This window comes from Heliconius melpomene, chromosome 2 (assembly GCF_056956725.1).
Source record: "Heliconius melpomene rosina isolate 202511_hmr_F chromosome 2, ASM5695672v1, whole genome shotgun sequence".
NCBI classification, from domain to species: domain Eukaryota; kingdom Metazoa; phylum Arthropoda; class Insecta; order Lepidoptera; family Nymphalidae; genus Heliconius; species Heliconius melpomene.
In genome coordinates this window covers 7771646-7799135 of record NC_140390.1, presented here as the reverse complement: position 1 = coordinate 7799135, position 27490 = coordinate 7771646, and the positions used below count along the sequence as shown (strand labels likewise).

At 34.7% G+C, this 27490-nt stretch overlaps 3 protein-coding genes across 3 annotated transcripts; all 3 read left to right on the top strand.

Annotated features, from left to right (window-relative positions):
- Nucleotides 1-26589, top strand: Npc2c (Niemann-Pick type C-2c). The gene is made up of 4 exons (XM_085204169.1): nucleotides 1-154; nucleotides 809-922; nucleotides 1588-1769; nucleotides 26407-26589. Exons 1-4 carry the CDS (start codon nucleotides 88-90, stop codon nucleotides 26497-26499), a joined length of 456 nt encoding a protein of 151 aa, XP_085060295.1. The 5' UTR covers nucleotides 1-87; the 3' UTR covers nucleotides 26500-26589.
- Nucleotides 2255-4512, top strand: LOC146540698 (uncharacterized). Its single transcript, XM_085204143.1, has 4 exons — nucleotides 2255-2407; nucleotides 2852-2959; nucleotides 3240-3394; nucleotides 4272-4512. The coding sequence occupies exons 1-4, from the start codon at nucleotides 2350-2352 to the stop codon at nucleotides 4476-4478; spliced, it is 528 nt and encodes a 175-aa protein (XP_085060269.1). The 5' UTR covers nucleotides 2255-2349; the 3' UTR covers nucleotides 4479-4512.
- Nucleotides 13882-16666, top strand: LOC146540697 (uncharacterized). The gene is made up of 5 exons (XM_085204130.1): nucleotides 13882-14139; nucleotides 14559-14689; nucleotides 15130-15237; nucleotides 15504-15658; nucleotides 16406-16666. Exons 1-5 carry the CDS (start codon nucleotides 14033-14035, stop codon nucleotides 16610-16612), a joined length of 708 nt encoding a protein of 235 aa, XP_085060256.1. The 5' UTR covers nucleotides 13882-14032; the 3' UTR covers nucleotides 16613-16666.
- Nucleotides 26590-27490: the final 901 nt, after the last annotated feature.

The following is a 27490-nucleotide window of genomic DNA, read 5'->3' as shown; positions in this document are numbered from 1 at the left end:
GTGATTGTGCACCTGTGAGATAATGTAAGGTATAAAATGTGAAGGACCTCAGCTGCTATATCATTAGTACTGGAAACAATAAGAACAATGAAAACTTTCATCGTCTTCTTAGTCTTCGTGGCTTCGGTATACTCTTCGACCAATGTGCAGAGATGTAAGTTAAGTTCTCAGTTATAATAGTTCCACTTTAAATTATATATAGAGTATACACGAATAACGGAGAACAGAGAGTTTTGAAAATAAGTTTTCACTGTCAATTCGAATTCAACTTCTACTATCTAGCTTTCTTTGTTAGAAAGTATTGGGTGAAATAATCTTGAATTTGTTTTGTCTTTATATCTAACTTATAAGTACCTATTTTATTAGGAAAGAATAAAGCGTTAAATATCTGTTTTAACCGACTTCTGTGAAAGGAGGAGGTTATAAATTCGACTGTATTTTTTTATGTTTGTTACCTGAGATCTTTTGGCTGGATGAACCGATTTTAATTATTCTTTTTTTTTTGGAAGTCAGTGCTGCCCGTGTTGTCGCATTTTAATTAAGTTCATTTCTAGTAATGGTATCCATAAGAAAATCACATAGGTCTTAAATTTACGTTAAGCATGTGGATGAATATCCCGCCAATCGATTTCGATGATTATTTTTTATGAAAAAAAAAATCAATTCAAAGGTAGTTTGATGAAAGTTTCATTACATTCTGATGATGGGATCCTGTTTAAATTGCAGAAGTCGGCTTTTTATTATTAAGAATTATAATTATTTTATTTTACCTATGTAATAATATTCTAAAATATTGTTTTTATACCAGGTACTGCAAACCCTGGACCTCTGCCCAGGAGCACGACTATAGAAGGCTGCATTAATCCACCATGTAACTTGCCACAGCTTAGAAACGCTGTTGTACACATGTCTTTCGTAGCTCGTAAGTACAATATAATTACAATTATAGTAGAGTCGACGAATTGTGGCCGCCGTGAAAGCTTTTTAAACTACGAAGAAAAGTTAAGCAGCTAACTTCAGTGTGGTCATAATTCTTTATAACCGTACTGAAGTTAGCTAGAAGTGTTCTCCAATCAATGAATTTTTCTACCAACGTATGAATGTCTAACAAATAATATTTCCCATAATTATTAAATTTCCATTTGAAACTGCCAGCTCACATATTTGTTTTAAATATGTTTTTCTGATATTATAATTTAATTTAAAAAGTGAATTTAAAATAATAATAATAAAAAATAAATAAATAAATAGATAAATAAATATATGATTATGTATAATAAACGCACTAACAAATTTACTAACTACAATATGCTTATAATAATAAAACTAAAACTAATCGTAAAATAACTTTTATTACTAACTAAAGTGCAAGAAATAAATGGCCTCACGACGACCTCTTTTAATCTAAAATAATTAATATCACATGTCAAATACCTGGCCCTCTTTAAAGAACGAGTGAATAGGCACTACCTAGGCAAGCATGCTCCACCTTCGTTCGCATCGTCACTTACCACCAGTTGAGATAGCGGACAAATGCTTGCTGCAACAATAAAAAAAATAAAAAATATATAAATTCTTACCTTTTAGCTCGCAACATACGGTCAATGCGCACATTGGCTACAGCGTATTTGGGGAACCTTGCCGTCCCATACGATCTTGGTTCCGCAGCCAACACCTGCGACTTCCTCACCAACACTCGCTGTCCGGTTAACCGAGGCGCTACTGTCGACTACACTTTGAGAATGTTCATAGAATCGTTCTTCCCAGTGGTAAGTTTTAGATCGAATGACTATATATTTTTAGCTTCTTTATAGGCAGAGGGAACGGGAACTTGTTATCAATATGAAAATGAAAATAATTTATTCCCCCGAATGGAAATCGAACCCACAACTGTCGTGCTTACAGTCAGATGCTGTGCTGCTGTGCAGCAACGACCTTATCACGTGAACAATGCTTAGTTAATAGTTAATAACTACTATAATATACCTTTCTCCCTCTGTTATACCTCCTTATAAGAATGTCTAAAACATGTGTGGGTTCGATCCCCACTCGAGGAAACGAAATATTAACTAAAATTTTTATTTCCATTTCTTTTTTCTGGTATCGAGGCATAAGTGCGGCGTTGAGTTCACCACTCAACACGCAATGCTTCCAGAGTTCAGCGGAAAATGGGGAACGGAGTGTCTTAACACTAAGTTCCCTCTGCCTACCCTGCTGTGTGTGGGATACAGCGTGAAGCTGGTTATTTAATTATTTAACTAACTAACTTTTGTTAGCGCACACATATCCGAATGGACGGACAACTATGAAGACAATAGTCGACGTCATCTCTCCTTGAGGACTTCTTCGATGATGGTCAATGGTGCGGCCAGAATTCTAAAGGAACAATTAGGCAGTTTATACGATGGTAAATATACTTTTTAAATATAATGCTTTTGCGTTATTAAATGGCGGGATTCAATGTCACGCTATATATAGAGCCAGAGCGAAGAAGAAAGAAGAAAGCTTTCTTAAATAAATAAAGATTTCTAAAATTAAAGAATATAATCTATCTTAAAAATATTATATAATCATTTAAATAAAAGTGGAAATTGAGCCTACATGAATATACAAGCAGTCCTTTAATTTCTATAATATTATATTCCCTTCCTCTGATAACTAAGGCTGAGTCAAAGCGCGACGTTAAGTTCCGCCATTGAGCACGCAATGCCTTATGAATTCGGTGGGAAGTGGGGAACGAAACGTTTCAAAACTGGGTTTAGAGGTTCCCTTTGCCTACCCTGCTATGTGCAGGATTACCTCACAAATGCGCTTTGCGCGAACTTGTAATGAAAGATTTCCATTTTCTTAGATTGCGCTCAATTGTCCGAAGAACTCATCACGTGGCGGAGGGGAACCAATTCTAATGTAGATGGGTCTTCGAATGGTCCGACACCTACTGATGCTTCAACATCTAAAAGTAAGTTTTATATATTATTTCAATATTACGCTTTTTCCGCATTTTAAGAGACTTCAAAGAAGAACAAGAAAAATAAGAACGTGCAGTTCTTTTTGTGTTTGTTATTTCTTTCAGAGTGGAGAATATATATAATGAATTCCTTGTTTGAGATTCGAACTCATATCCATATGTTTACAGTTTCCCAGGACCACGACTGGCCTCTACAAATTTGTTATTGACATAAAACTGTATGTGAAACTGAACGCTCACGTCTACTACTATGTAATATTTTCTTTCACAGATAGTACCCGTAGAACCAGCAAGAGGAACAAACCTAGTTCTCCTACTCGGCGACAAACATCAGAAAATTTGTCGCTGCCCTCCTTCGGCCCTTGCTCCGGCCCTCCGCCTTCTAATACTATTGATGAGTCACAAAATGAAAGGCGTAAAAATAATGTAAGAAAAAAGGAAAATATTTATATATTAGTTATATGTTTCACCTAGTGCGAACGTAGCGACTTCTTAAGAAACTTCGTTTTTACCTTTCCCAAATTCCATGCGAATTCAGTAAATTCAAGTACGCCCTTTCTCTATCAGATCGAGGAGAGAAATAATTTAAATATAATTATTCCTTCAATAGATTTGAACTCACAAGCATTCTATATTTAGTCGGTAATATTCTCTCTGCGCCACTATGATTAAAAATATAAAAGCCCATATTAATGTTTGCCTATTGAATATTTAGAGTTGTTTGTGTAAGAAAAGTAGCTTCCTGCTTTTATCCGTATAGCATGGTAAGTATAAGGAACCTACTGCTCAGACACTACGTACTGTCTTCTACCCTATTTTTGACACGTTGTGTATTAAGTGGCGGAACTCAGCACCGCGCTTAGTCTACCAGAGCTCGGAAGTGAAAATCACGACGACCTCTGAAATTGTTTGTAGAAAGTTTTTTTTTTTAAATAAATAATATATTTATATATTTTAAAGTTTTAAAGTCAACAGTGGCATAGGGGAACTAATTAATGTTTAAGTGGGAACTTAACAAAATGAAATATTTAATATTTTCATAGACGAGGCAAAGCGCGGCGTTGAGTTCCGTATTCCGTTCCTTAACACGCAATCGCTCTAGAATTTAACGGAAAATGGGGAACGGAAGTGTTTTAATGGAAATGTCTTAGTACTGGGTTCCCAGGTACTCTGTGGCTACCCTACTATGTGCGGAATATAGCATGAAACTAAATAAAATAACATTCACTTATAATATTCCTATATAATTTATTTCCCCTCGATTATAATTATATGATAAGACTAAAAATTCTTTCCTCTTCAGTCCAACTCCAGAAACCTCTCTAAGATTAATAAAGAGACTCAAACGACAAGATCAAGTAAGAAGTTAAGAGAAGAGCAAGAGAAGGAAAAGCGAAATAAAACTACAAACAAACCCAATATGGGGCTTGTTTTCGCGTGTGAAAATGAATCACATTTGCCAACTAGAATAATTTCTTCTGAAATTAATATGAATGCTTTGCCACAGTAAATATATTAAAATTGCTAATTTAGCTGAAAATGATTGTTGATTAAATATTTCTTGATTATTTTGAGACTTTTTATTTTCCTTAATTTTCTTTTATCCAATGTTTCTAAAATAAGGAGAAAATAGAGACGTGTCTTTACACTTTGTTGTGGTTGTCATTGCAACCAACTTTATACAAAATTGCCAACTTTATAAAAATCACAGAGTATATTTAAATCCTACGCCCTACATCTGACGACGTTCCGCTCTAATACCTTTGCCTAGAGGGGACTTTTAATTGGCCAACTACGATCTAGATTTAAAAAAAAACTATTTATACAGGACTTTTAAAATGGGTCAGATAGAAATAAAAAATTAAGATGTCTCATTACAAACAACATTTGTTAGCACAATTAACAAAAAAGCAAATTTTTTTTAATATATATTTACTGATAAATAGATTATATTACTAATATACATGCAAGACACATTTAATTAACAATTTTTGTCTATCAGTATATCCATCACACACGTGTTAACATAATTGTGAGATTTTCAATTTTTAAATATCACGAATAAGCATTTCTCGGCTAAACTCAAGTCTGCTTAGAACCCTCTGAACCCTCTCTTATAACAGAAGGAGTGCTCTAGTACTGAGTGTCAGTATCTCGTTCGTTAAAGCTGAGAGGGTTGTCTCCACACCGCTAACAGTCATTTACACTGAACGCTACACACCCTCGACTTTATTTAGGTTGAAAAAGTTCTGTCACTTGTGAATTTATACGGCCTTTCTATTTATATTATATAACTAGCTGATCGACGCGGCTTCGCCCGCTTAAGCTTATTGTTATGTTATAGACAAAATAGCGACCTCCCCGCGACTTCGCCCGCTTTAATTTAATTTAATTTATGCGTTATTCTGTTATTTTAGCTATATCATAGTACAGTTTCACACTAATAACCACATAATATAAATATCATCAACTCATAGTTCTTTTTTTAATATTTTTTTTATCTCTCCTGAAAATTTGTATAATAGGCTGTTAGTAGATTATATTTAAAAGTGTATTTTTTTTTCTTTTAATATTCTACCATTTAATAAGAAAAATAACGTAAAAATAATGATTTTCTTATATATATTGTCTGTATTATTTTTGGCAATCAAATTAATGTCACACGAAAGAAAGACGTGTGTAATATAATTTAACGATATGTAATACAACATCTGTTTTCGTGCGCCATTGTATCATAGAGACGTGACAGGCGTTTCTATATAATATCTTTTATTAAGATACATTTTTTAGCTTCATGCACCATATAGTAGATTAGGCAGAGGGAACCTACTTTTAAGCCACTTCGACCCCTTCATTTTTGAAAGCTAGAACTCGCAATGCCTTGAAAATTCGGTGGAAAATCGAAGACAGAAGGCTTTAACACTAGGTTCCCTCTTCTCTCCGTTATGCATTATACAGTGTAAAGCAGAAACAAATTCTAAATAAAGAATTTCGTTTAAAATAACCTACGAGAATTCGTTGTTCATTTCACCATCGATGGTGTTAAAATTGAATCATTGAATTGAATTGGTTGAAGTTGAAGTGCATCCAGGCTTGCCTTCTCCGTCTCTAATTAATACGTAACCTTGCGTCGCATATACTCGTAGACGTATCTTAGTCTTTTTGGGATTCAAGTCGATGTCTCAGGCCAGGTCGTAGTGTGACTGTAATGACGGTTGCAGGTTCGATTAACGTTCAGGGGAATTAATTATTATTTATTAATATTTATCATTTCTTCGCCCTGAGCAAAAGCAAAGACCCGGCGTTGAAATCCGCCACTTATCACGCAAAGCTTGGAAAGTGGGGAACGGAATGTCTTAACAGCCTACTCTACCTCCTTTCCTCTGCCTACGCTGCTACATGCAGGATTCAGCGTGAACTTGATTTTTTAATTAATTATTAATAAATACTTATATAAAAAAATAAAAACATTATTTATTTTCAATTGAAATAAGCTGTACCAACCTATTATTGAAACGGTTACTTAATTTCTTCAAAACCCTGCCTCAAGCATTGGCCAGTGTTTGCACAGAGAGAGATATTCACTTCTAGAGTCTTCCATATTTGCGAAGATCTCACATGATTCGGACGTTTCATTTTAAAACGTTCTCCTCTCTTCACTGGAGTATGTATACAGTGAGCACACACTCTCTAGTGAACCTAACGATAACACTCATTGTGTAGCTCGATAAAATTTTATTATATATATTTTTTTCAGCTTCACGCTGTATCCCGCTTATAACAGGATAGGCAGAAGGGAACTGGGAACCTAAGTCACTCCATTATCATTAGGACACTTAACAAGGAATTTTGGAAATATTATGTGTTGAGTTAAGTCAAAGTGAAAATAGAGATCGATCCTCGAGTGGGAATCGAACCCATGACCTGTCGTGTTTGCACAAACTTGTGCTCCTGCACCACGACTGGTCTCAATGTAAGACTCTGTTATAATTAAGTGATAGCAGCATATCTAACTGACGTTTGACTGTACACGTGACGATTGTTGGTTTGATTCCCGTTTGAGGGAATCGAACTACGACGGTGTTATATGCAAAATTTGAATTTGCTACAAACATCGTAATGTGTAAAACGTTTTTCTTAATATTCAGGGAAAAAACACAAAAAAGTAATTTCATGGACATCTAAAAAGCATCTAACTGGCATCTCAATAGATTCCAGTCACGTTTTGTCCTAATAGGTCCTTCAAAGGCTTTTACTCACCTACATAGCCTACATATCTCAAAATTTTAACCGGATGGCAGGAAATGATAATGAAATTCGCGACATCATTGAAACAAGTAAAGTAACATAATAAACATAAAAAAATAAAAATAATATAATATTTTTCTTTCGCTGGCAGGGTAGGCAGAGGAAACCCAGTTTAACAAAAGCTTTCGAGACAGTTTACGTTCAGGGGTGGCACTGGTCGCTTCGTCTATCAGAGCGACGAAATGAAAATGAACATAATCATTCCCATAAGCGGATTGAACCGACAACCATCGTGCTTATAGTCATACGGGGTCCCATTGCGTCATAAGGACCTTACAACTATCGAGCATATCGTTCAAAATGTAAGGAACCTTTTAATATCATCATAAAAATTACAAAACATGTAATAACAGTTCAGCCACAAGGCCAACTTTATCGGCTTTCTTTTTTATTTAATGGCAAAGTGTTGGAAGAGATTATCTGAACTCATCTAAAGTTTTAAGTTTTAAATTAAAATTACTTGCAGTAGGTATATTTGTTGCTGATGAAACAAATTAACTTTCAATCGTAAGGTACATGTTCCAATTAGGATCACGTTAAATATTCACTTGCTTTGCGGGAAAAAGCGTGAAAAGAGGGCTTTTTTTTGTCAATACATATATTTCTGTCTAAAAATTGTTCTCATATACTCGTATATTTCTTAATAGGTTCTCGAGTGGCGGCCACGACCCGGAAGACTCTTCTTGGGCAGATCCTGTACCAGGTGGACTAACAGCAGCAGTGCAGAGACAGATGAAGAGATGAAATGTAGGCAGCGCAGGAAGTTCGTGGGGAAAGCTTATACCATCAGTAGTAGCGCAAAAAAATGTGTTGTTAAAGAATGAAATTATGATGATGAAAATAATTTATTCATTATATATACTAGCTAACCAAATCAAAACTAATAATTCCATCACTTCCGTATGGAACTAAATAATAATTAAATTCATAATTTTATCAATAGCAGTAAGAATTAAGTAATAATAATTAATTTCTTATCAGAATATAGACACCTGTGTGTTATCATCTATAAATAAACAATTAATATTTTGTTTCTATGGGTAGTTGTAAAATACTTTCACTATTCACGTTACGGAGTTGAACCCCGTTTAAATTTAAGAGTTTTTGACATTTTTAACAACTTCTAGACATTTATATCTAACTGCTTAACTAATTTGACTTTTATGTATGTAAATTGTTACAACGCTTTTTCTACATGTCTAAGATGGCGGACTTTTCTTGACCAATTAGGCAATCTTCAGCCGAATTGGAGGCATTGCTTTTCAGTGGCGGAATTAAACACCGCCCTTTGACACCGGAGCGAAGAAACGAAAATATTAAATATTTCAATTCCTGGAGTGGGGATTGAACCCACAACCAGCCGGCTGCCTGCGCTACGACACCCTCAACTGGTCTGGACTCCCTAGATACAGAGATTGATAAAATGAAATAACAGCCGTGATTGTGCACCTGTGAGATAATGTAAGGTATAAAATGTGAAGGACCTCAGTTGCTATATCATTAGTACTGGAAACAATAAGAACAATGAAAACTTCGTCGTCTTCTTAGTCTTCGTGGCTTCGGTCTACTCTTCGACCAATGTGTAGAGATGTAAGTTAGATTCTCAGTTATAATAGTTTCACTTTAAATTATATATAGAGTATACACGAATAACGGAGAACAGAGAGTTTCGAAAATGAGTTTTTACTGTTAATTCGAATTCAACGTCTACTATTAGTTTTCTTTGTTAGAAAGTATTGGGTGAAATAATCTTAAAATTGCTTTGTCTTAATCTCCATCTTATAAGTACCTATGTTTTATATTTTTTATATAAGAAAAAATAAAGCGTTAAATATCTGTTTTAACCGACTTCTGTGAAAGGAGGAGGTTATCAATTCGACTGTATTTTTTTTATGTTTGTTACCTGAGATCTTTTGGCTGGCTGAACCGATTTTAATTATTCTTTTTTTTTGGAAGTCAGTGCTGCCCGTGTTGTCGCATTTTAATTAAGTTCATTTCTAGTAATGGTATCCATAAGAAAATCACACAGGTCTTAAATTTACGTTAAGCATGTGGATGAATATCCCGCCAATCGATTTCGATGATTATTTTTTATGAGAAAAAATCAATTCAAAGGTAGTTTGATGAAAGGTTCATTAGATTCTGATGATGGGATCCTGTTAAAATTGCAGAAGTCGGCTTTTTATTATTAAGAATTATAATTATTTTATTTTACCTATGTAATAATATTCTAAAATATTGTTTTTATACCAGGTACTGCAAACCCTGGACCTCTGCCCAGGAGCACGACTATTAAAGGCTGCATTAATCCACCATGTAACTTGCCACAGCTTAGAAACGCTGTTGTACACATGTCTTTCGTAACTCGTAAGTATAATATAATTACAATTACAGTAGGATCGACGAATTGTGGCCGCCGTGAAAGGTTTTTAAACTACTAGTACAAGCTACGAAAAAAAGTTAAGCAGCTAACTTCAGTGTGGTCATAATTCTTTATAACCGTACTGAAGTTAGCTAGAACTGTTCTCCAATCAATGATTTTTTCTACCAACGTATGACTGCCTAAGAAATAATATTCCCCATAATTATTAAAGTTCCATTTGAAACTGCCAGCTCACATATTTGTTTTAAATATGTTTTTCTGATATTATAATTTAATCTAAAAAGTGAATTAAAAATAATAATAATAAAAAAAAAATAAATAAATAGATAAATAAATATATGATTATCTATCTATATATATAAAAGGACTTGTCCTCACTGACTGAGGTAAGACGCACGCACAGCTGTAACCGCTGTGCGTAGAAACGTGAAATTTGTACAGATGTTTACTTTCGTAATCTGGACATCCACTAAGAAGGGATTTTGGAAAATTTTAGCCCTAAAGGGGCGAAATAAGGGTTGAAAGTTAGTATGGAAAAAAATTAAAATCGGCACCGATTCTTATAAAATTTGAAATTCAGACTCTTAAAAGTATTTAATTGAACACGTGTTTCATGGTTTTCTAGAATTCTTTCCATAAGGGTGCAAATAAGGGGTTGAAAGTTTGTATGGAAAAATTCTTAAATCGCCACCGATTTTTATAAAATTTGAAATTTAGACTCTTAAAATAATATTTCATTGAACACATGTTTCATGGTTTATTAGAATTCACCCCTAAATACGTAAGCGAAGCTGCGCGCGTCCGCTAGTGTATAATAAACGCACTAACAAATTTACTAACTACAATATGCTAATAATAATAAAACTAAAACTAATCGTAAAATTACTTTTATTACTAATTAAAGTGCAAGAAATAAATGGCCTCACGACGACCTCTTTTAATCTATAATAATTAATATCACCTGTCAAATACCTGGCCCTCTTTAAAGAACGAGTGAATAGGCACTACCTAGGCAAGCATGCTCCACCTTCGTTCGCATCGTCACTTACCACTAGTTGAGATAGCGGACAAATGCTTGCCTATCAACAATAAAAAAAAATAAAAAAATCAATTCTTACCTTTCAGCTCGCAACATACGGTCAATGCGCACATTGGCTACAGTATATTTGGGGAACCTTGCCGTCCCATACGATCTTGGTTCCGCAGCCAACACCTGCAACTTCCTCACCAACACTCGCTGTCCGGTTAACCGAGGAGCTACCGTCAACTACACTCTGAGAATGTTCATAGAATCGTTCTTCCCAGTGGTGAGTTTTAGATCGAATGAATATATATTTTTAGCTTCTATATATTTTTAGTTTCTATATAGGCAGAGGGAAAGGGAACTTGTTATCAGTGTGAAAATGAAAATAATTTATTCCCCCGAATGGAAATCGAACCCACAACTGTCGTGCTTACAGTCAGATGCTGTGCTGCTGTGCAGCAACGACCTTATCACGTGAACAATGCTTAGTTAATAGTTAATAACTACTATAATATACCTTTTTCCCTCTGTTATACATCCTTATAAGAATGTCTAAAACATCTGTGGGTTCGATCCCCACTCGAGGAAACGAAATATTAACTCAAATTTTTATTTCCATTTCTTTTTTCTGGTATCGAGGCATAAGTGCGGCGTTGAGTTCACCACTCAACACGCAATGCTTCCAGAGTTCAGCGGAAAATGGGGAACGGAGTGTCTTAACACAAGGTTCCCTCTGCCTACCCTGCTGTGTGTGGGATACAGCGTGAAGTTGATTTTACTATAAAACTCAGCGTTGCCAGATTATATCTTTAAAATCCACGAAAAGCGGAAACATGCCTGTACCACTCGGTATTTTAAATTTAAGGAAAAAAAAAATGGGACGCTGATAGGGCCTATTGTTCACTACAATACTAGTTTATTTTCATCTATACGCAAACAGTAAAAAAAACCACAGAGAAGACTAGAGACTAGAGTCAAAAATTTAAAGGAATTCGAAGAAGCGGCATCCAAAAATAAGGAAATTAAAAATAATTAAGGTAATGGCTTCGAATGGAAATAGAACCCACAATCATCGCGATTACAGATTACAGATTAAAAATTGTGAAAAAGTACTAACCACAGTTAGTCTACAGTGGAATTCAATTTCTGAACGGCAACGAGAGAATGTAAAAAATCTAAGGATTTAAATTAAAGTTACGTACGCTTTAAATAGGACACCATTGGGAACTCTGCTAACTTTTATAATTTTAACTTGTTGCCAGTTTTTAATGATGTAACATTATATTTTTAAGTCTTTTGTCTTTTCTACATAATTATTTTTGTTAAGAATAAATAAGAATAAGTTATAGTTATTGTTAAGATTTTTTTTAAAAAAATCTAGTCTATTAATTGGGGGGTTTGAGTATAATGTTGGGTCAACTGTGATATATAAAGCTAAACTAAATTTGATCTAGTGGCCTAAGATAGGCAACTATATGTCTACACTATAGTGCAGAGAAAAGAATTAACTTTAGTTTGATACAATAATAAACCACCTGCTCATAACGGAAACCCATAAGAACTGGCCACCATTATTTTTTCGATCCCATACATCACTCAAATGATGTTGAGTTCACTAAAAAAAACGTATACTTACAGTTTATTAACAAAAACTAATTACCATAAATTTGAGTAAAAGTTCATTGTCCAAAATTTGGCAACCTTGGTGTAATTTATTCTACGATTACCATGTATCATTCATAAAAAATAAGTTTAATTAAAGAAACAGATACCTGTGGGTTTTTGTAGTGGGATGTCGTACTACAATGTTCTAGGACACTCCATTCTCCACTTATTCTATACTTTTAAGCAAAAACATTATTCTTAATTTAAGCTTGTAGCCTACAATTGCACAGCGCCAAGATGGTGCTAATTTTTTAAAATTAACTAGCGACCATGGAATCGATGATTTTTGATACAATCATAACTTAAAATATATTTTGCTTTAAGCTGCTTTACCTTTGTAAGGCTCTTACTTATACATTGGGGCTTATAATCGTAAAGCTTGCATTGAATCTCGATAACTGCGGGATTTACTTACCCGAGTGGCAACCGTGAGTTCCCACAATATTATAAAGCTATATATTTTGTTAATTTAATAAGTATAAATTATAATATTATTACTGTAAAGTTTCATCTAAATCAGTTCAGTAGTTTTTACGTTAAAATGGAACAAACATTAATCCTCACAAATATTGTTATTATTTGTAAAGATGGATATTTTTTTAATTTATAATATTAGTTGGATATAATTTATTCTTCATATTTTATATAAGTATAGAATATAGGGTGTGAAAATTATATTTTTAATATCTTATAGTAAATTTTAAATAATTGAATCCAATATGTCGCTCGTATATTGTTAACGCGCCAACGACTCGGAAACTGGCGCCGGCGGTCTGCACCGCGCTGTCACTGCTTATCAACATTTATATTATTTTATGGAATTCAATTTTAACCCCGAGTCCAAAGAAATAAATCCAATCATATGGTATTATTTATTTTTTTAATTTTTTTTTTGTTAGCTTCACGCAGCACTGAGTGGCGGAACTTAACGCCGCGCTTTGTTCGATCTAGATACGATCACGATTAAATACTTTATTTATTCTATTTTCGCAATAGAATTTTCACTACGCCATGGCGGCCAAGTATTTGATTACAGATTAAATATTAATTACAATTTTAAATAATATAACAATTATAGATTAAATATTAGTTACTATTTTAAATAATGTAATAGTCATAATTTTTTATCTCACAGAAGAGATAAAAAAATACAATGTTAAATAATATTAGATTAAATAAAGAAAAATTTACTGAAAATAAAAAATAAACCTACAGCCTTTACATAAAATAAATAATAAAAAAATAAAATTATAAATAATATATTTACATAAAAAATACATAAAGAACTAAACACAAAAATCGTAGAATTGAATACAATTATGGAGAAAAAAAAATAGTTTTTCAATTTAAAAAAAATAAGGTTGATAGATATAGATTAAAAAAAAACGTTATCTATGGTATACTTCATGTATATACATACACTAACAATTTCCTTAGGCTGAATGTTATATAGTCTTCGCTTTCTCATATTATTATATCGTTTTTTTTAAATAGTAGATTGCATTTAGAATCTGTGAAAAAGAACGAGAGGTGTAGGAGGGTAGTTTCATAAGATTTAACATTACGGCGTCATCACCTCTTAGTATATTAAGTATACGATAACATCGAGTTCACTTTTATTAGCTAATTTAGCTAATTTAATTAAAAAATCATATTAAGTAGGACTAATAGGAGAAGAAACACCATGTTTTACGACATTCGTGTTATGAATAGTGAAAGGATGGGGGCGGTGTGGCGCGCTGCAAACAACGTGGACACTGATACAAGCGATGTCAATTTAAGAAAAGTTTGGTACGTTTTTTTAATTTCACGCTGAATCCCGCATATACCAGAGTAGGAAGAGAAACCTAGTGTTACGACACTCCGTTCTCATTAAGACACTTCCCCACTTTACGCCGATTTATATTAACGTGTTGAGTGGTGGAAATCAAAGCCACGCTTTGCCTTTTTACCAAGGCGAGGATATGAGAATATCAAATATTTCATTTCCTCGAGTAGGAATCGAACCCACAACCTTCGAAGGCTGGTGCCCCTGCGCCAATTAACCTGCACTAAACCTGCGCAAATTAAGGACACATTTTTGTTAATAAAATTTAAAGAAAGTCAGGAACGGAGTGTCTTAACACTAAGTTCCCTCTGCCTACCCTGCTGTGTGCGGGATACAGCGTGAAGCTGGTTATTTAATTATTTAACTAACTAACTTTTGTTAGCGCACACATATCCGAATGGACGGACAACTATGAAGACAATAGTCGACGTCATCTCTCCTTGAGGACTTCTTCGATGATGGTCAATGGTGCGGCCAGAATTCTAAAGGAACAGTTAGACAGTTTGTATGATGGTAAGTATACTTTTTAAATATATAATTCTTTTGCGTTATTAAATGGCGGGATTCAATGTCACGCTATATATAGAGCCAGAGCGTAGAAAGAAAGATCTTTCTTAAATAAATAAAAGATTTCTAAAATAAAAGAATATAATCTATCTTAAAAATATTATAATCATTTAAATAAAAGTGGAAATCGAGCTTACATGAATTTAATGCAGTCCTTTAATCTGTATAACTTTATATTCCCTTCCTCTGGTAACTAAGGCTGAGGCAAAGCGCGACGTTATGTTCCGCCTTTCAGCACGCAATGCCTTATGAATTCGGTGGGCAGTGGGGAACGGAACGTCTCAACACTGGGTTTAGAGGTTCCCTTTGCCTACCCTGCTATGTGCAGGATTACCTGACAAATGCGATTTGCGCGAACTTGTAATGAAAGATTTCCATTTTCTTAGATTGCGCTCAATTGTCCGAAGAACTTATCACGTGGCGAAGGGGAACCAATTCTAATGTAGATGGGTCTTCGAATGATCCGACATCTACTGATGCTTCAACATCTAAAAGTAAGTTTTACATATTTTTTCATCTTCAAAGAAGAACAAGAAAAACAAGAACATGTGGTTCTTTTTTGTGTTTGTTGTTTCTTTCAGAGTGGAGAGTATATATAATGAATTCCTTATTTGAGATTCGAATTCACATCCTATCATGTTTACAGTTGCACCTTTGTGCTCCAGGGCCACGACTGGCCTCTACAAATTTGTTATTGACATAAAACTGTATGTGAAACTGAACGCTCTCGTCTACTAGTATGTAATATTTTCTTTCACAGATAGTACCCGTAGAACCAGCAAGAAGAACAAACCTAGTTCTCCTACTCGGCGACAAACATCAGAAAATTTGTCGTTGCCCTCCTTCCGCCCTTCCACCGGCCTTCCACCTTCTAATACTATTGATGAGTCACAAAATGAAAGGCGTAAAAATAATGTAAGAAAAAAGGAAAATATTTGTATATTAATTATATTATGTTTTACCTGGTGCGAACCTAGCGACTACGTAAGAATACTGCGTTTTTACCTTTCCCAAATTCCATGCGAATTTAAGGCGTTTTCAGTAAATTCAACTACGATATATCTATAGAGAAAGGGTCTCTATCAGATCGAGGAAAGAAATAATTTAAATATAATTATTCCTTCAATAGATTACTACTCAGACACTACGTTACCTCTCTTCCACCCTATTTTTGACACGTTGTGTATCCAGAAGCGGAACTAAGCACCGCGCTTAGTCTACCAGAGCTTGTAAGTGAAAATCACGACGACCTCTAAAATAGTTTGTAGAAAGTTTGTTTTTTTTTTTTTCAAATAAATAAGAGTATTTTAAAGTCAATTGTGGCACAGGGGAACTAATTAGTGTTTAAGTGGGAACTTAACAAAATAAAATATTTACTATTTTCATTTCGTCACTCTGGTGACGAGGCAAAGCGCGGCGTTGAGTTCCGTATTCCGTTCCTTAACACGCAATCGCTCTAGAATTTGACGGAAAGTGGAGAACGGAAGTGTTTTAATGGAAATGTCTTAATACTGGGCTCCCAGGTACTCTCTGGCTACCCTGCTATGTGCGGGATATAGAATGAAACTAAATAAAATAACATTCTTTTGTAATATACCTATATAATTTATTTCCCCTTGATTATAATTAATAGATAAGACTAAAAAATTCTTTCCTTTTCAGTCCAACTCCAGAAACCTGCATAAGGTTGATAAAGAGACTCAAACGACGAGATCAGCTAAGAAGTTGAGAGAAGAGCAAGAGAAGGAAAAGCGAAATAAAACTACAAACAAACCCAATATGGGGCTTGTTTTCGCGTATGAAAATGAGTCACATTTACCAACAAGAATAATTTCTTCTCAAATTAATATAAATGCTTTGCCACAGTAGATATATTAAAATAGCTGATTGATAGCTGAAAATGATTGTTGATTAAATATTTCTTGATTATTTTGACATTTTTATTTTCCTTCATTTTCTTTTATCTAATGTTTCCAAAATAAGGAGAAATTGGAGACGTTAGTGTCTTTACACTAGTCTGTCTTGTCATTGCAGGACTGTATGTGTAAATAAGACTAACACTTGCCTGTGGCTTCGCCTGCATGCTGATGAGTTTTCTATCAATTATAACATATTAAAACTGCCTAAGTATATACCTCAGTACAGTAAGTTATATGGAGACGATAATATATAGGCTATAGCTTTCTTGGATAAATGGACTATTTAACACAGAACAATGTTTTCTTTTCAAAACAGTAGTTCCTGATGTTAGCGAATCAACCAAACAAACTTTTCAGTAACATAGAACATAGAAAGAATAGACCAATTATACTGGTCCTATAAGTATAGATACAAAAATATAGACTAGCCTGTAAAACGAGGCCGTCTTGGCGCAAGGGCTCGACCGTGCCACTAACGCGACGGTTGTGGCTTCGATTCCCTCTCGGTGCAGTGAAAATTGTAATATATTCGTTTTCTCGCTTTAGTAACGAGGCTGAGCACGGCGTTGAGTTCTGCCGCTCAACACGCAATGCTTAAAATTTCGTCATTAACTGGGGAACAGAAGTGCAGTAATAATATAAATATTATTGAAAAAAATCCTTTTTAAATAAATTTTAAAGTAACGGTAATAAGTATATACTATAATAATAGTAAGCATATACTATAACGGCGTTGAGATCCGCAACTCAACACGCAATGTCTCAAGAAATCGGCGGTAAGTAGAGAACGGAAGTGTCTTAATAAGAAAAGGAAGTGTCTTGACATTAGGTTCCCTCTGCCATCCCTGCTGTGTGGGAGTCTAAAAAATATATTTAATAACAATTATTAAGTTCTTTACATTCCTAATGTAAATATATTAGGATATTATTACTCAATATTTAAATTATAGAATTTATTTATTTTTGGTATTGGAACCTTAAACCAAGCCAACATAAAGCCATTTACAAGAAAAAACAATAAAGAACTAGTTTTACAGACGTTTTACTTTCAATTTTCAGCATCGCTTACATTGAATTTGGTTTGTTAGAAGAAAATAATCTCACGCCCGCTTTGCTTAATAAGGATAAATCGTTGCGACCGCTACCCCATATTGGAAGGAGTCTTTGCTATTGAAACTAAAGCCATTAGTACTTTTCATCAAAAACAACTAAATTTTTATTTATTTCCTTTTCACTTCTTACAATTACAAATAAAAATTGGGGAGGCCAGTCGTGGCGCTGGGAAGCAAGTGTGTGACCACGTCCCTGGTTGTGAGTTCGTTCCCTGTTAGGCATGTTATCATCATCAGCCTGTCCTCGTCCACTGCTGGACATAGGCCTCTCCAATGGCACGATCTTCAGCTCTTCGCATCCAGCCGTTGCCCGCTACTTTGTGAATATCGTCACTCCATCTAGCTCGAGGACGTCCTACATTACGCTTGCCGAGGCGTGGTCTCCACGCGGTATTAGGCATGTATTCAAATTAAATGCTGATTTTCTTATATTAAATTATTATTTCGATATTTGCCAGACATCAGTAGTGGAATACTTACCCCCTTACCCATCTTCCACACGAAACGAGAGCGAAGAAATGAAAATACGGATTTAAATACATATTTTATATCCTCGAGTGGGATCGACTCCACAAACAGTCACGTGTACAGTCACATACTCGTGAACTTACCCGACTTTGGCCTCTTACTCTTATTACAAATCTAAATAAAATAAAACATGTAATACAAAGTTCGGTCTATACATTTTTCCGGAATAAAATCTATAACGAGTAAAATCTCCAGTTAAGCACACCGATTGTATTTGGTACATTGACCGCGAGAACCAGAAGGGGCGAGATTGCAAGTGCTTTTATAAAAATGAGATTTTTATAGGATTGTTTCGGGGACAATCTACTTTAAAGTCTCTATATTATAATTTCTCTCTTTCACTTTTCTTCACGTCCACGGGAAGTAACCTATAGGTTTTGATTATACGTGCCAAAAACGATGCCTGAGTGCTCGTATCTTTTCATCGTACTGACTTTCTTTTTCATTTTTCCTGTGTTTTAAGGGGGCGTTAACCTGAATATGTTCGATTATTTCCATATTGCATGTAGTGACGGAGCTAAACATCGCAATTTGTCTTGTTACCAAAGCCAATCGAACCCACAAGCGCCGTGGTTACAGTCAGCCGCTGGGTCGTTGCACCACTACGGCTTTTCATCTCTTATCACATTTCTTCTCTCTCTTCACGCGGTACCCCGCACATAGCAGGGCAGGCATATGGAACCTGGGAACCTGTGTTAAAACACTTCTTTCAGCGGAACCTTATCATATAACTAGTATTGTTTTTAGTAAAATGCGAATATTTTTCTATACCCAATGGCACTTAACGTAAATAGCCTAAATAAATATTTGTATAGAGACCTCTGCAATAGCCGTCTGATCAGATTATATAAGTAAACAATGATATGAAGCTGAGGTCCGTTTGTACGTGATGTGTATACAAATGTTCTAGGACCGGCGCTGAAGAAGAGTTTTTTTTCTTTGTAGAGGAAGTGTCTTCTTAGACAGATAGGTAGGAGGTTAAAGATGAGTTGAAACTCCTAGCACTTGTAGTTTCTGAGATTTTCAGGGGAGGCAGCAGAGCCCAATTTCTATGAATAAATCATTCTCGCGTATGAGAACTGAACCCACGCATGTAAAAATTTAATATAAATAAAGTCAGCTTCAGGCTGTATCCCGCATACAGCAGGGTAGGCAGAGGGAACCTAGTGTTAAGACACTCCGTTCCCGACTTTTTGCCGAATTCTGAAGGCAGAACTCAACGCCGCGGGCACCACAGCGAAATATTCATGTAATTTGTCTATATTCTATTTATTACAAAACTTACGGTGTAACAAAGACAATACCGTCGTTTGAGAGTCCTGCATTTTTGCTATCAACATTTTCCTTTCAAGACGTTCAGAGAGCCATTTCACGATACCTTTAAATACAATGCATCATTTAATAGCCAGTATAAAAAGTTATATAAGCTCGATATATTTTACTTCGCTTTTTTATATATATTTTTTCAGCTTCGATGTATCCTCCACACAGCAGGGTAGGCAGAGGGAACCTAGTGTTGAGGCACCCCGCTACCTACTTTATGAATCCCCACTTTCTCCCGAATTCAGGAGAAAATATAAATTTAAATGAATATTTCGTTTCTCTCAAGTGGAGATCGAACCCTCAACCAGTGCCCCTGCGCTAGGACTGCTATCTATATATTACAAAAAAACATCAAGGAATCTTTTAAGGAACTGTTATTGAATTTTGTGATGATTGTACAGAAAGAAACTAGCGGGATAAGAGAGCGAAACGAAGAGGGAGTGGATGGGCCTAGTACAAATATAATTATAATTAATATGACAACACAGAGAAATATTGGCGTATAGTTTAGGCTATTTTATAGCAACATGCACAGCTATTAGTTTTTCTAAAAAATATTCAGATAAAAACAAAAGCACAAAACATATGAAAAAATGTAGAACATATACTTAAAAACCTCACCCAAGTATTACAAGAAATTTCTTTTACACTGCCATGAAACATTTATGTCGAATAATATAAAAATACATACACTTTCATTTGTCTAATGCTTGTTTAACTAATTAACATCTCTGAGGGGTAAATATTATTAATATTTATAAACACAATATTATTCATTTTATAATATATCTACATTAATAAAGCACAAAATAGCTATTAATATTAGTTCCATAATATTTTTCCCGCCAACTTTATAAAAATCACAGAGTATATTTAAATCCTACGCCCTACATCTGACGACGTTCCGCTCTAATACCTTTGCCTAGAGGGGACTTTTAATCGGCCAACTACGATCTAGATTTAAAAAAAAAACTATTTACACAGGACTTTTAAAATGGGTCAGATAGAAATTAAAATTAAGATATCTTATTTAAAAGGAGATAGTTATTTTGAAAGCTTTTTTATAATTATTTTTTAATAAAGCATCACTACAATTTGTTAACTTCAGGCTGAGAAACAATATTTCTTAGCACAATGACTTCATAAATTCCCTTTTTTCTTCGAATATATCTTTATTGTTTAAATAATAAATAGATAAAAATGTTAATATATATGCAAGACATATTTAATTAACAATTTTTGTCTATCAGTATATCCATCATGCACGTGTTAACATAATTCAGAGATTTTTAGTTTTTAAATATCACGAATAAGCATTTCTCTGCTAAACTCAAGTCTGCTTAGAACCCTCTGAACCCTCTCTTATAACAGAAGGAGTGCTCTAGTATGCTGGGTGTTAGTATCTCGTTCGTTAAAGCTGAGAGGGTTGTCTCCACACCGCTAACAGTCATTTACGCTGAACGCTACACACCCTCGACTTTATTTAGGTTGAAAAAGTTCTGTCACTTGTGAATTTATACGGCCTTTCTATTTATATTATATAACTAGCTGCTCGACGCGGATTCGCCCGCTTAAGCTTATTGTTATGTTATAGACAAAATATCGACCTACCCGCGACTTCGCCTGCTTAATTTAATTTAATTTATGTGTTATTCTGTTATTTTAGCTATATCATAGTAAAGTTTCACACTAATAACCACATATAAATATCATCAACTCATAGTTTTTTTTTAAATATTTTTTTTATCTCGCCTGAAAATTTGTATAATAGGCTGTTAGCACGTTTATATTTTTAGATGTATTTTTTTTCTTTTAATACTCTACCATTAAGTAAGAAAAATAATGTGAAAATAATAATTTTCTTATATATATTTTTTATCTGTATTATTTTTGGCAATCAAATTAATGTCACACGAAAGAAAGACGTGTGTAATATAATTTAACGATATGTAATACAACATCTGTTTTCGTGCGCCATTGTATCATAGAGACGTGACAGGCGTTTCTATATAATATCTTTTATTAAGATACATTTTTTAGCTTCATGCACCATATAGTAGGTTAGGCAGAGGGAACCTACTTTTAAGCCACTTCGACCCCTTCATTTTTGAAAGCTAGAACTCGCAATGCCTTGAAAATTCGGTGGAAAATCGAAGACAGAAGGCTTTAACACTAGGTTCCCTCCGTTATGCATTATACAGTGTAAAGCAGAAACAAATTCTAAATAAAGAATTTCGTTTAAAATAACCTACGAGAATTCGTTGTTCATTTCACCATCGATGGTGTTAAAATTGAATCATTGAATTGAATTGGTTGAAGTTGAAGTGCATCCAGGCTTGCCTTCTCCGTCTCTAATTAATACGTAACCTTGCGTCGCATATACTCGTAGACGTATCTTAGTCTTTTTGGGATTCAAGTCGATGTCTCAGGCCAGGTCGTAGTGTGACTGTAATGACGGTTGCAGGTTCGATTAACGTTCAGGGGAATTAATTATTATTTATTAATATTTATCATTTCTTCGCCCTGAGCAAAAGCAAAGACCCGGCGTTGAAATCCGCCACTTATCACGCAAAGCTTGGAAAGTGGGGAACGGAATGTCTTAACAGCCTACTCTACCTCCTTTCCTCTGCCTACGCTGCTACATGCAGGATTCAGCGTGAACTTGATTTTTTAATTAATTATTAATAAATACTTATATAAAAAAATAAAAACATTATTTATTTTCAATTGAAATAAGCTGTACCAACCTATTATTGAAACGGTTACTTAATTTCTTCAAAACCCTGCCTCAAGCATTGGCCAGTGTTTGCACAGAGAGAGATATTCACTTCTAGAGTCTTCCATATTTGCGAAGATCTCACATGATTCGGACGTTTCATTTTAAAACGTTCTCCTCTCTTCACTGGAGTATGTATACAGTGAGCACACACTCTCTAGTGAACCTAACGATAACACTCATTGTGTAGCTCGATAAAATTTTATTATATATATTTTTTTCAGCTTCACGCTGTATCCCGCTTATAACAGGATAGGCAGAAGGGAACTGGGAACCTAAGTCACTCCATTATCATTAGGACACTTAACAAGGAATTTTGGAAATATTATGTGTTGAGTTAAGTCAAAGTGAAAATAGAGATCGATCCTCGAGTGGGAATCGAACCCATGACCTGTCGTGTTTGCACAAACTTGTGCTCCTGCACCACGACTGGTCTCAATGTAAGACTCTGTTATAATTAAGTGATAGCAGCATATCTAACTGACGTTTGACTGTACACGTGACGATTGTTGGTTTGATTCCCGTTTGAGGGAATCGAACTACGACGGTGTTATATGCAAAATTTGAATTTGCTACAAACATCGTAATGTGTAAAACGTTTTTCTTAATATTCAGGGAAAAAACACAAAAAAGTAATTTCATGGACATCTAAAAAGCATCTAACTGGCATCTCAATAGATTCCAGTCACGTTTTGTCCTAATAGGTCCTTCAAAGGCTTTTACTCACCTACATAGCCTACATATCTCAAAATTTTAACCGGATGGCAGGAAATGATAATGAAATTCGCGACATCATTGAAACAAGTAAAGTAACATAATAAACATAAAAAAATAAAAATAATATAATATTTTTCTTTCGCTGGCAGGGTAGGCAGAGGAAACCCAGTTTAACAAAAGCTTTCGAGACAGTTTACGTTCAGGGGTGGCACTGGTCGCTTCGTCTATCAGAGCGACGAAATGAAAATGAACATAATCATTCCCATAAGCGGATTGAACCGACAACCATCGTGCTTATAGTCATACGGGGTCCCATTGCGTCATAAGGACCTTACAACTATCGAGCATATCGTTCAAAATGTAAGGAACCTTTTAATATCCTCATAAAAGTTACAAAACATGTAATAACAGTTCAGCCACAAGGCCAACTTTATCGGCTTTCTTTTTTATTTAATGGTAAAATGTTGGAAGAGATTATCTGAACTCATCTAAAGTTTTAAGTTTTAAATTAAAATTAGATGTAGTAGGTATATTTGTTGCTGATGAAACAAATTAACTTTCAATCGTAAGGTACATGTTCCAATTAGGATCACGTTAAATATTCACTTGCTTTGCGGGAAAAAGCGTGAAAAAAGGGCTTTTTTTTTGTTAATACATATATTTCTGTCTAAAAATTGTTCTCATATACTCGTATATTTTTTATTAGGTTCTCGAGTGGCGGCCACGACCCGGAAGACTCTTCTTGAGTAGACCCTCCACCAGATGGACTAACAGCAGCAGTGCAGAGACAGATGAAGAGATGAAATGAAGGCAGCGCAGGGAGTTCGTGGGAAATGCTTATACCGTCAGTAGTAGTCCAAGAAAATGTTTGTAAAAGACTGAAATAATTTATTGATTATACTAGCTAACCAAATCAAAGCTAATAATTCCATCACTTCCGTATGGAACTAAATAATAATTAAATTCATGATTTTATCAATAGCAGTAAGTATTAAGTAATAATAATTAATTTCTTATCAGAATATAGACACCTGTGTGTTATCATCTATAAATAAACAATAAATATTTTGTTTCTATGGGTAATGGTAAAATACTTTAAGCCTTACGGAGTTGAACCCCGTTTAAATTTAAAAGTTTTTGACATTTTTAACAGCTTCTAGAAATTTATATCTAACTGCTTAACTAATTTGACTTTTATGTATGTAAATTGTTACAACGCTTTTTCTACATGTCTAAGATGGCGGACTTTTCTTGACCAATTATGCAATCTTCAGCCGAATTGGAGGCATTGCATTTCAGTGGCGGAATTAAACACCGCCCTTTGACACTTCGACTTCAACACCAGAGCGAAGAAATGAAAATATTAAATATTTCAATTTCTGGAGTGGGGATTGAACCCACAACCAATCGGCTGCCTGCGCTACGACACCCTCAACTGGTCTGGACTCCCTAGATACAGAGATTGATAAAATGAAATAACAGCCGTGATTGTGCACCTGTGAGATAATGTAAGGTATAAAATGTGAAGGACCTCAGCTGCTATATCATTAGTACTGGAAACAATAACAACAATGAAAACTTTCATCGTCTTCTTAGTCTTCGTGGCTTCCGTCTTCGACTAATGTGCAGAGATGTAAGTTAAGTTCTCAGTTATAATAGTTTCACTTTAAATTATATATAGACTATATACGAATGACGGAGAACAGAGAGTTTTGAAAATAAGTTTTCACTGTCAATTCTGCTATAATTATGTGATTTAGGTAAAGGTACGCTACGTTTGAAATTTTGGACTGTTTGAGGATCCTGTTGAAATTGAAGAATACGTCTTTTTTCTTAATTTTAATTATTTTATTTAATCTATATAATATATATAATATTTTTTTATTATTTTTTTATAATAATATTCTAAAATATTTTTTTATACCAGGTACTGCAAACCCTGGACCTCTGCCCAGGAGCACGACTATTGAAGGCTGCATTAATCCACCATGTAACTTGCCACAGCTTAGAAACGCTGTTGTACACATGTCTTTCGTAGCTCGTAAGTACAATATAATTACAATTATAGTAGGATCGACGAATTTTGGCCGCCGTGAAAGCTTTTTAAACTACGAGTACAAACTATGGAGAAAAGTTAAGCAGCCTACTAAAGTTAGCTAGAATAGTTCTCCAATCAATGAATTTTTCTGTCAACGTATGACTGCCTAACAATTAATAATTCCCATAATTATTATAGTTTCATCATAAACTGCCAGCTCACATATATTTTTTAAATATGTTTTTCTGATATTATAATTTAATCTGCTTATAAAGACGGAATGGATGGTTATTAGCAGTCCAAATACTATGTCGGATGGATGGTTGTGCCTCTGTACCACGAAGACGAACTCTTTTAATCTAAAATAATTAATCATCATCATCATCATCAACATCCATCTTTTGTCCACTGCTGGACATAGGCCTTCCCCAATTCTCGCCACCGCACTCAATCCTAAATAATTAATATTACCTATCAAATCAATTCTTACCTTTCAGCTCGCAACATACGGTCAATGCACACATTGGCTACAGCATATTTGGGGAACCTTGCCGTCCCATACAATCTTGGTTCCGCAGCCAACACCTGCAACTTCCTCACCAACACTCGCTGTCCGGTTAACCGAGGCGCTACTGTCAACTACACTTTGAGAATGTTCATAGAATCGTTCTTCCCAGTGGTGAGTTTTAGATCGAATGAATATATATTTTTAGTTTCTATATAGGCAGAGGGAAAGGGAACTTGTTATCAATATGAAAATGAAAATAATTCATTCCCCCGAATGGAAATCGAACCCACAAATGTCGTGCTTACAGTCAGATGCTGTGCTGCTGTGCAGCAACGACCTTATCACGTGAACAATGCTTAGTTAATAGTTAATAACTACTATAATATACCTTTCTCCCTCTGTTATACATCCTTATAAGAATGTTAAAAAAAGTCCGAGGGTGTCGTAGCGCGTGGGTTGTGGGTTCGATCCCCACTCGAGGAAACGAAATATTAACTTAAATTTTTATTTCCATTTCTTTTTTCTGGTATCGAGGCATAAGTGCGGCGTTGAGTTCTCCACTCAACACGCAATGCTTCCAGAGTTCGGCGGAAAATGGGGAACGGAGTGTCTTAACACTGTTCCCTCTGCCTACTCTTGTGTCTGCGGGATACAGCGTGAAGCTGATTTTACTAGATTTTATTTTTAAAAAATTTAAACTATTTTTTTTACTTTTTCTTTTATGTTTTTTTTTTATTTCCAGGGCACATCGACCACGGTTGAGTTCCGCGTGGTGGACGAAAACAACAACGCCGTGGTCTGCGTCCGCGTGCCTATTCGTATTGTTAGATCTTAATTACAAGATATTCTTTTGAACGTATTAGCAAAACTATGTTTTTATTTTTCACATTTGTTCATTTTTTATTAATAAATTGAAACGAGAAAATAAAGTTTTTGTTTTTTTTTATAAATATTTTATGAGTCCATCGTAGCACAGTGTCACAAGGGTGGGACTGTAAACGTGACGGTAGTGGGTTCCATTTCTGCTATTTCTATTTTTTCGTTTCTTCGCTCTAGTAATAAGGTATACTTTGAGTTTCGCTACTCATCAAGCAATGCCTTAAAAATTCAGTGTAAAAACGAAGGTACGTATATGCGGGATACAGCGTGAACTGAAAAAAAGGAAAAAAACTTCAACAATTTCTGCAATGTTAATCAAAATATGAAGAGTTCTTTTTTGATGATGACACGTAGATAATATATCTTCTTTTACGCACTTAAAGTTGTATGCAACCTCCGTAGCGACCAGAAAATATTTTTAAATTCTATAAAACTCTACTAAAAAGTGCGGAACGGAGTGTCTTTACACAAGGTTCCCTCTGCCTACCCTGCTGTGTGTGGGATACAGCGTGAAGTTGATTTTACTATAAAACTCAGCAGATTATATCTTTAAAAACCACGAAAAGCGGGAACATGCCTGTACCACTCGGGACTTTAAATATAAGGAAAAAAAAATGGGACGCTGATAGGGCCTATTGTTCACTACAATACTAGTTTATTTTCATCTATACGCAAACAGTAAAAAAAACCACAGAGGAGACTAGAGACTAGAGTCAAAAATTTAAAGGAATTCGAAGAAGCGGCATCCAAAAATAAGGAAATTAAAAAATAATTAAGGTAATGGCTTCGAATGGAAATAGAACCCACAATCATCGCGATTACAGATTACAGATTAAAAATTGTGAAAAAGTATTAACCACAGTTAGTCTACAGTGGAATTCAATTTCTGAACGACAACGAGAGAATGTAAAAAATCTAAGGATTCAAATTAAAGTTACGTTCGCTTT

Bases quoted from the DNA above. Each gene is read 5' to 3' on its own strand.
- Npc2c (XM_085204169.1), top strand. From the start codon at position 88: ATGAAAACTTTCATCGTCTTCTTAGTCTTCGTGGCTTCGGTATACTCT. The intron at 923-1,587 runs GTAAGTACAATA...CTTACCTTTTAG, and splicing joins ACACATGTCTTTCGTAGCTC to CTCGCAACATACGGTCAATG. The intron at 1,770-26,406 runs GTAAGTTTTAGA...TTTTATTTCCAG, and splicing joins TAGAATCGTTCTTCCCAGTG to GGCACATCGACCACGGTTGA.
- LOC146540698 (XM_085204143.1), top strand. From the start codon at position 2,350: ATGATGGTCAATGGTGCGGCCAGAATTCTAAAGGAACAATTAGGCAGT. The intron at 2,408-2,851 runs GTAAATATACTT...CCATTTTCTTAG, and splicing joins ATTAGGCAGTTTATACGATG to ATTGCGCTCAATTGTCCGAA. The intron at 2,960-3,239 runs GTAAGTTTTATA...TTTCTTTCACAG, and splicing joins TGATGCTTCAACATCTAAAA to ATAGTACCCGTAGAACCAGC.
- LOC146540697 (XM_085204130.1), top strand. From the start codon at position 14,033: ATGTTTTACGACATTCGTGTTATGAATAGTGAAAGGATGGGGGCGGTG. The intron at 15,238-15,503 runs GTAAGTTTTACA...TTTCTTTCACAG, and splicing joins TGATGCTTCAACATCTAAAA to ATAGTACCCGTAGAACCAGC. The intron at 15,659-16,405 runs GTAAGAAAAAAG...TTTCCTTTTCAG, and splicing joins ATGAAAGGCGTAAAAATAAT to TCCAACTCCAGAAACCTGCA.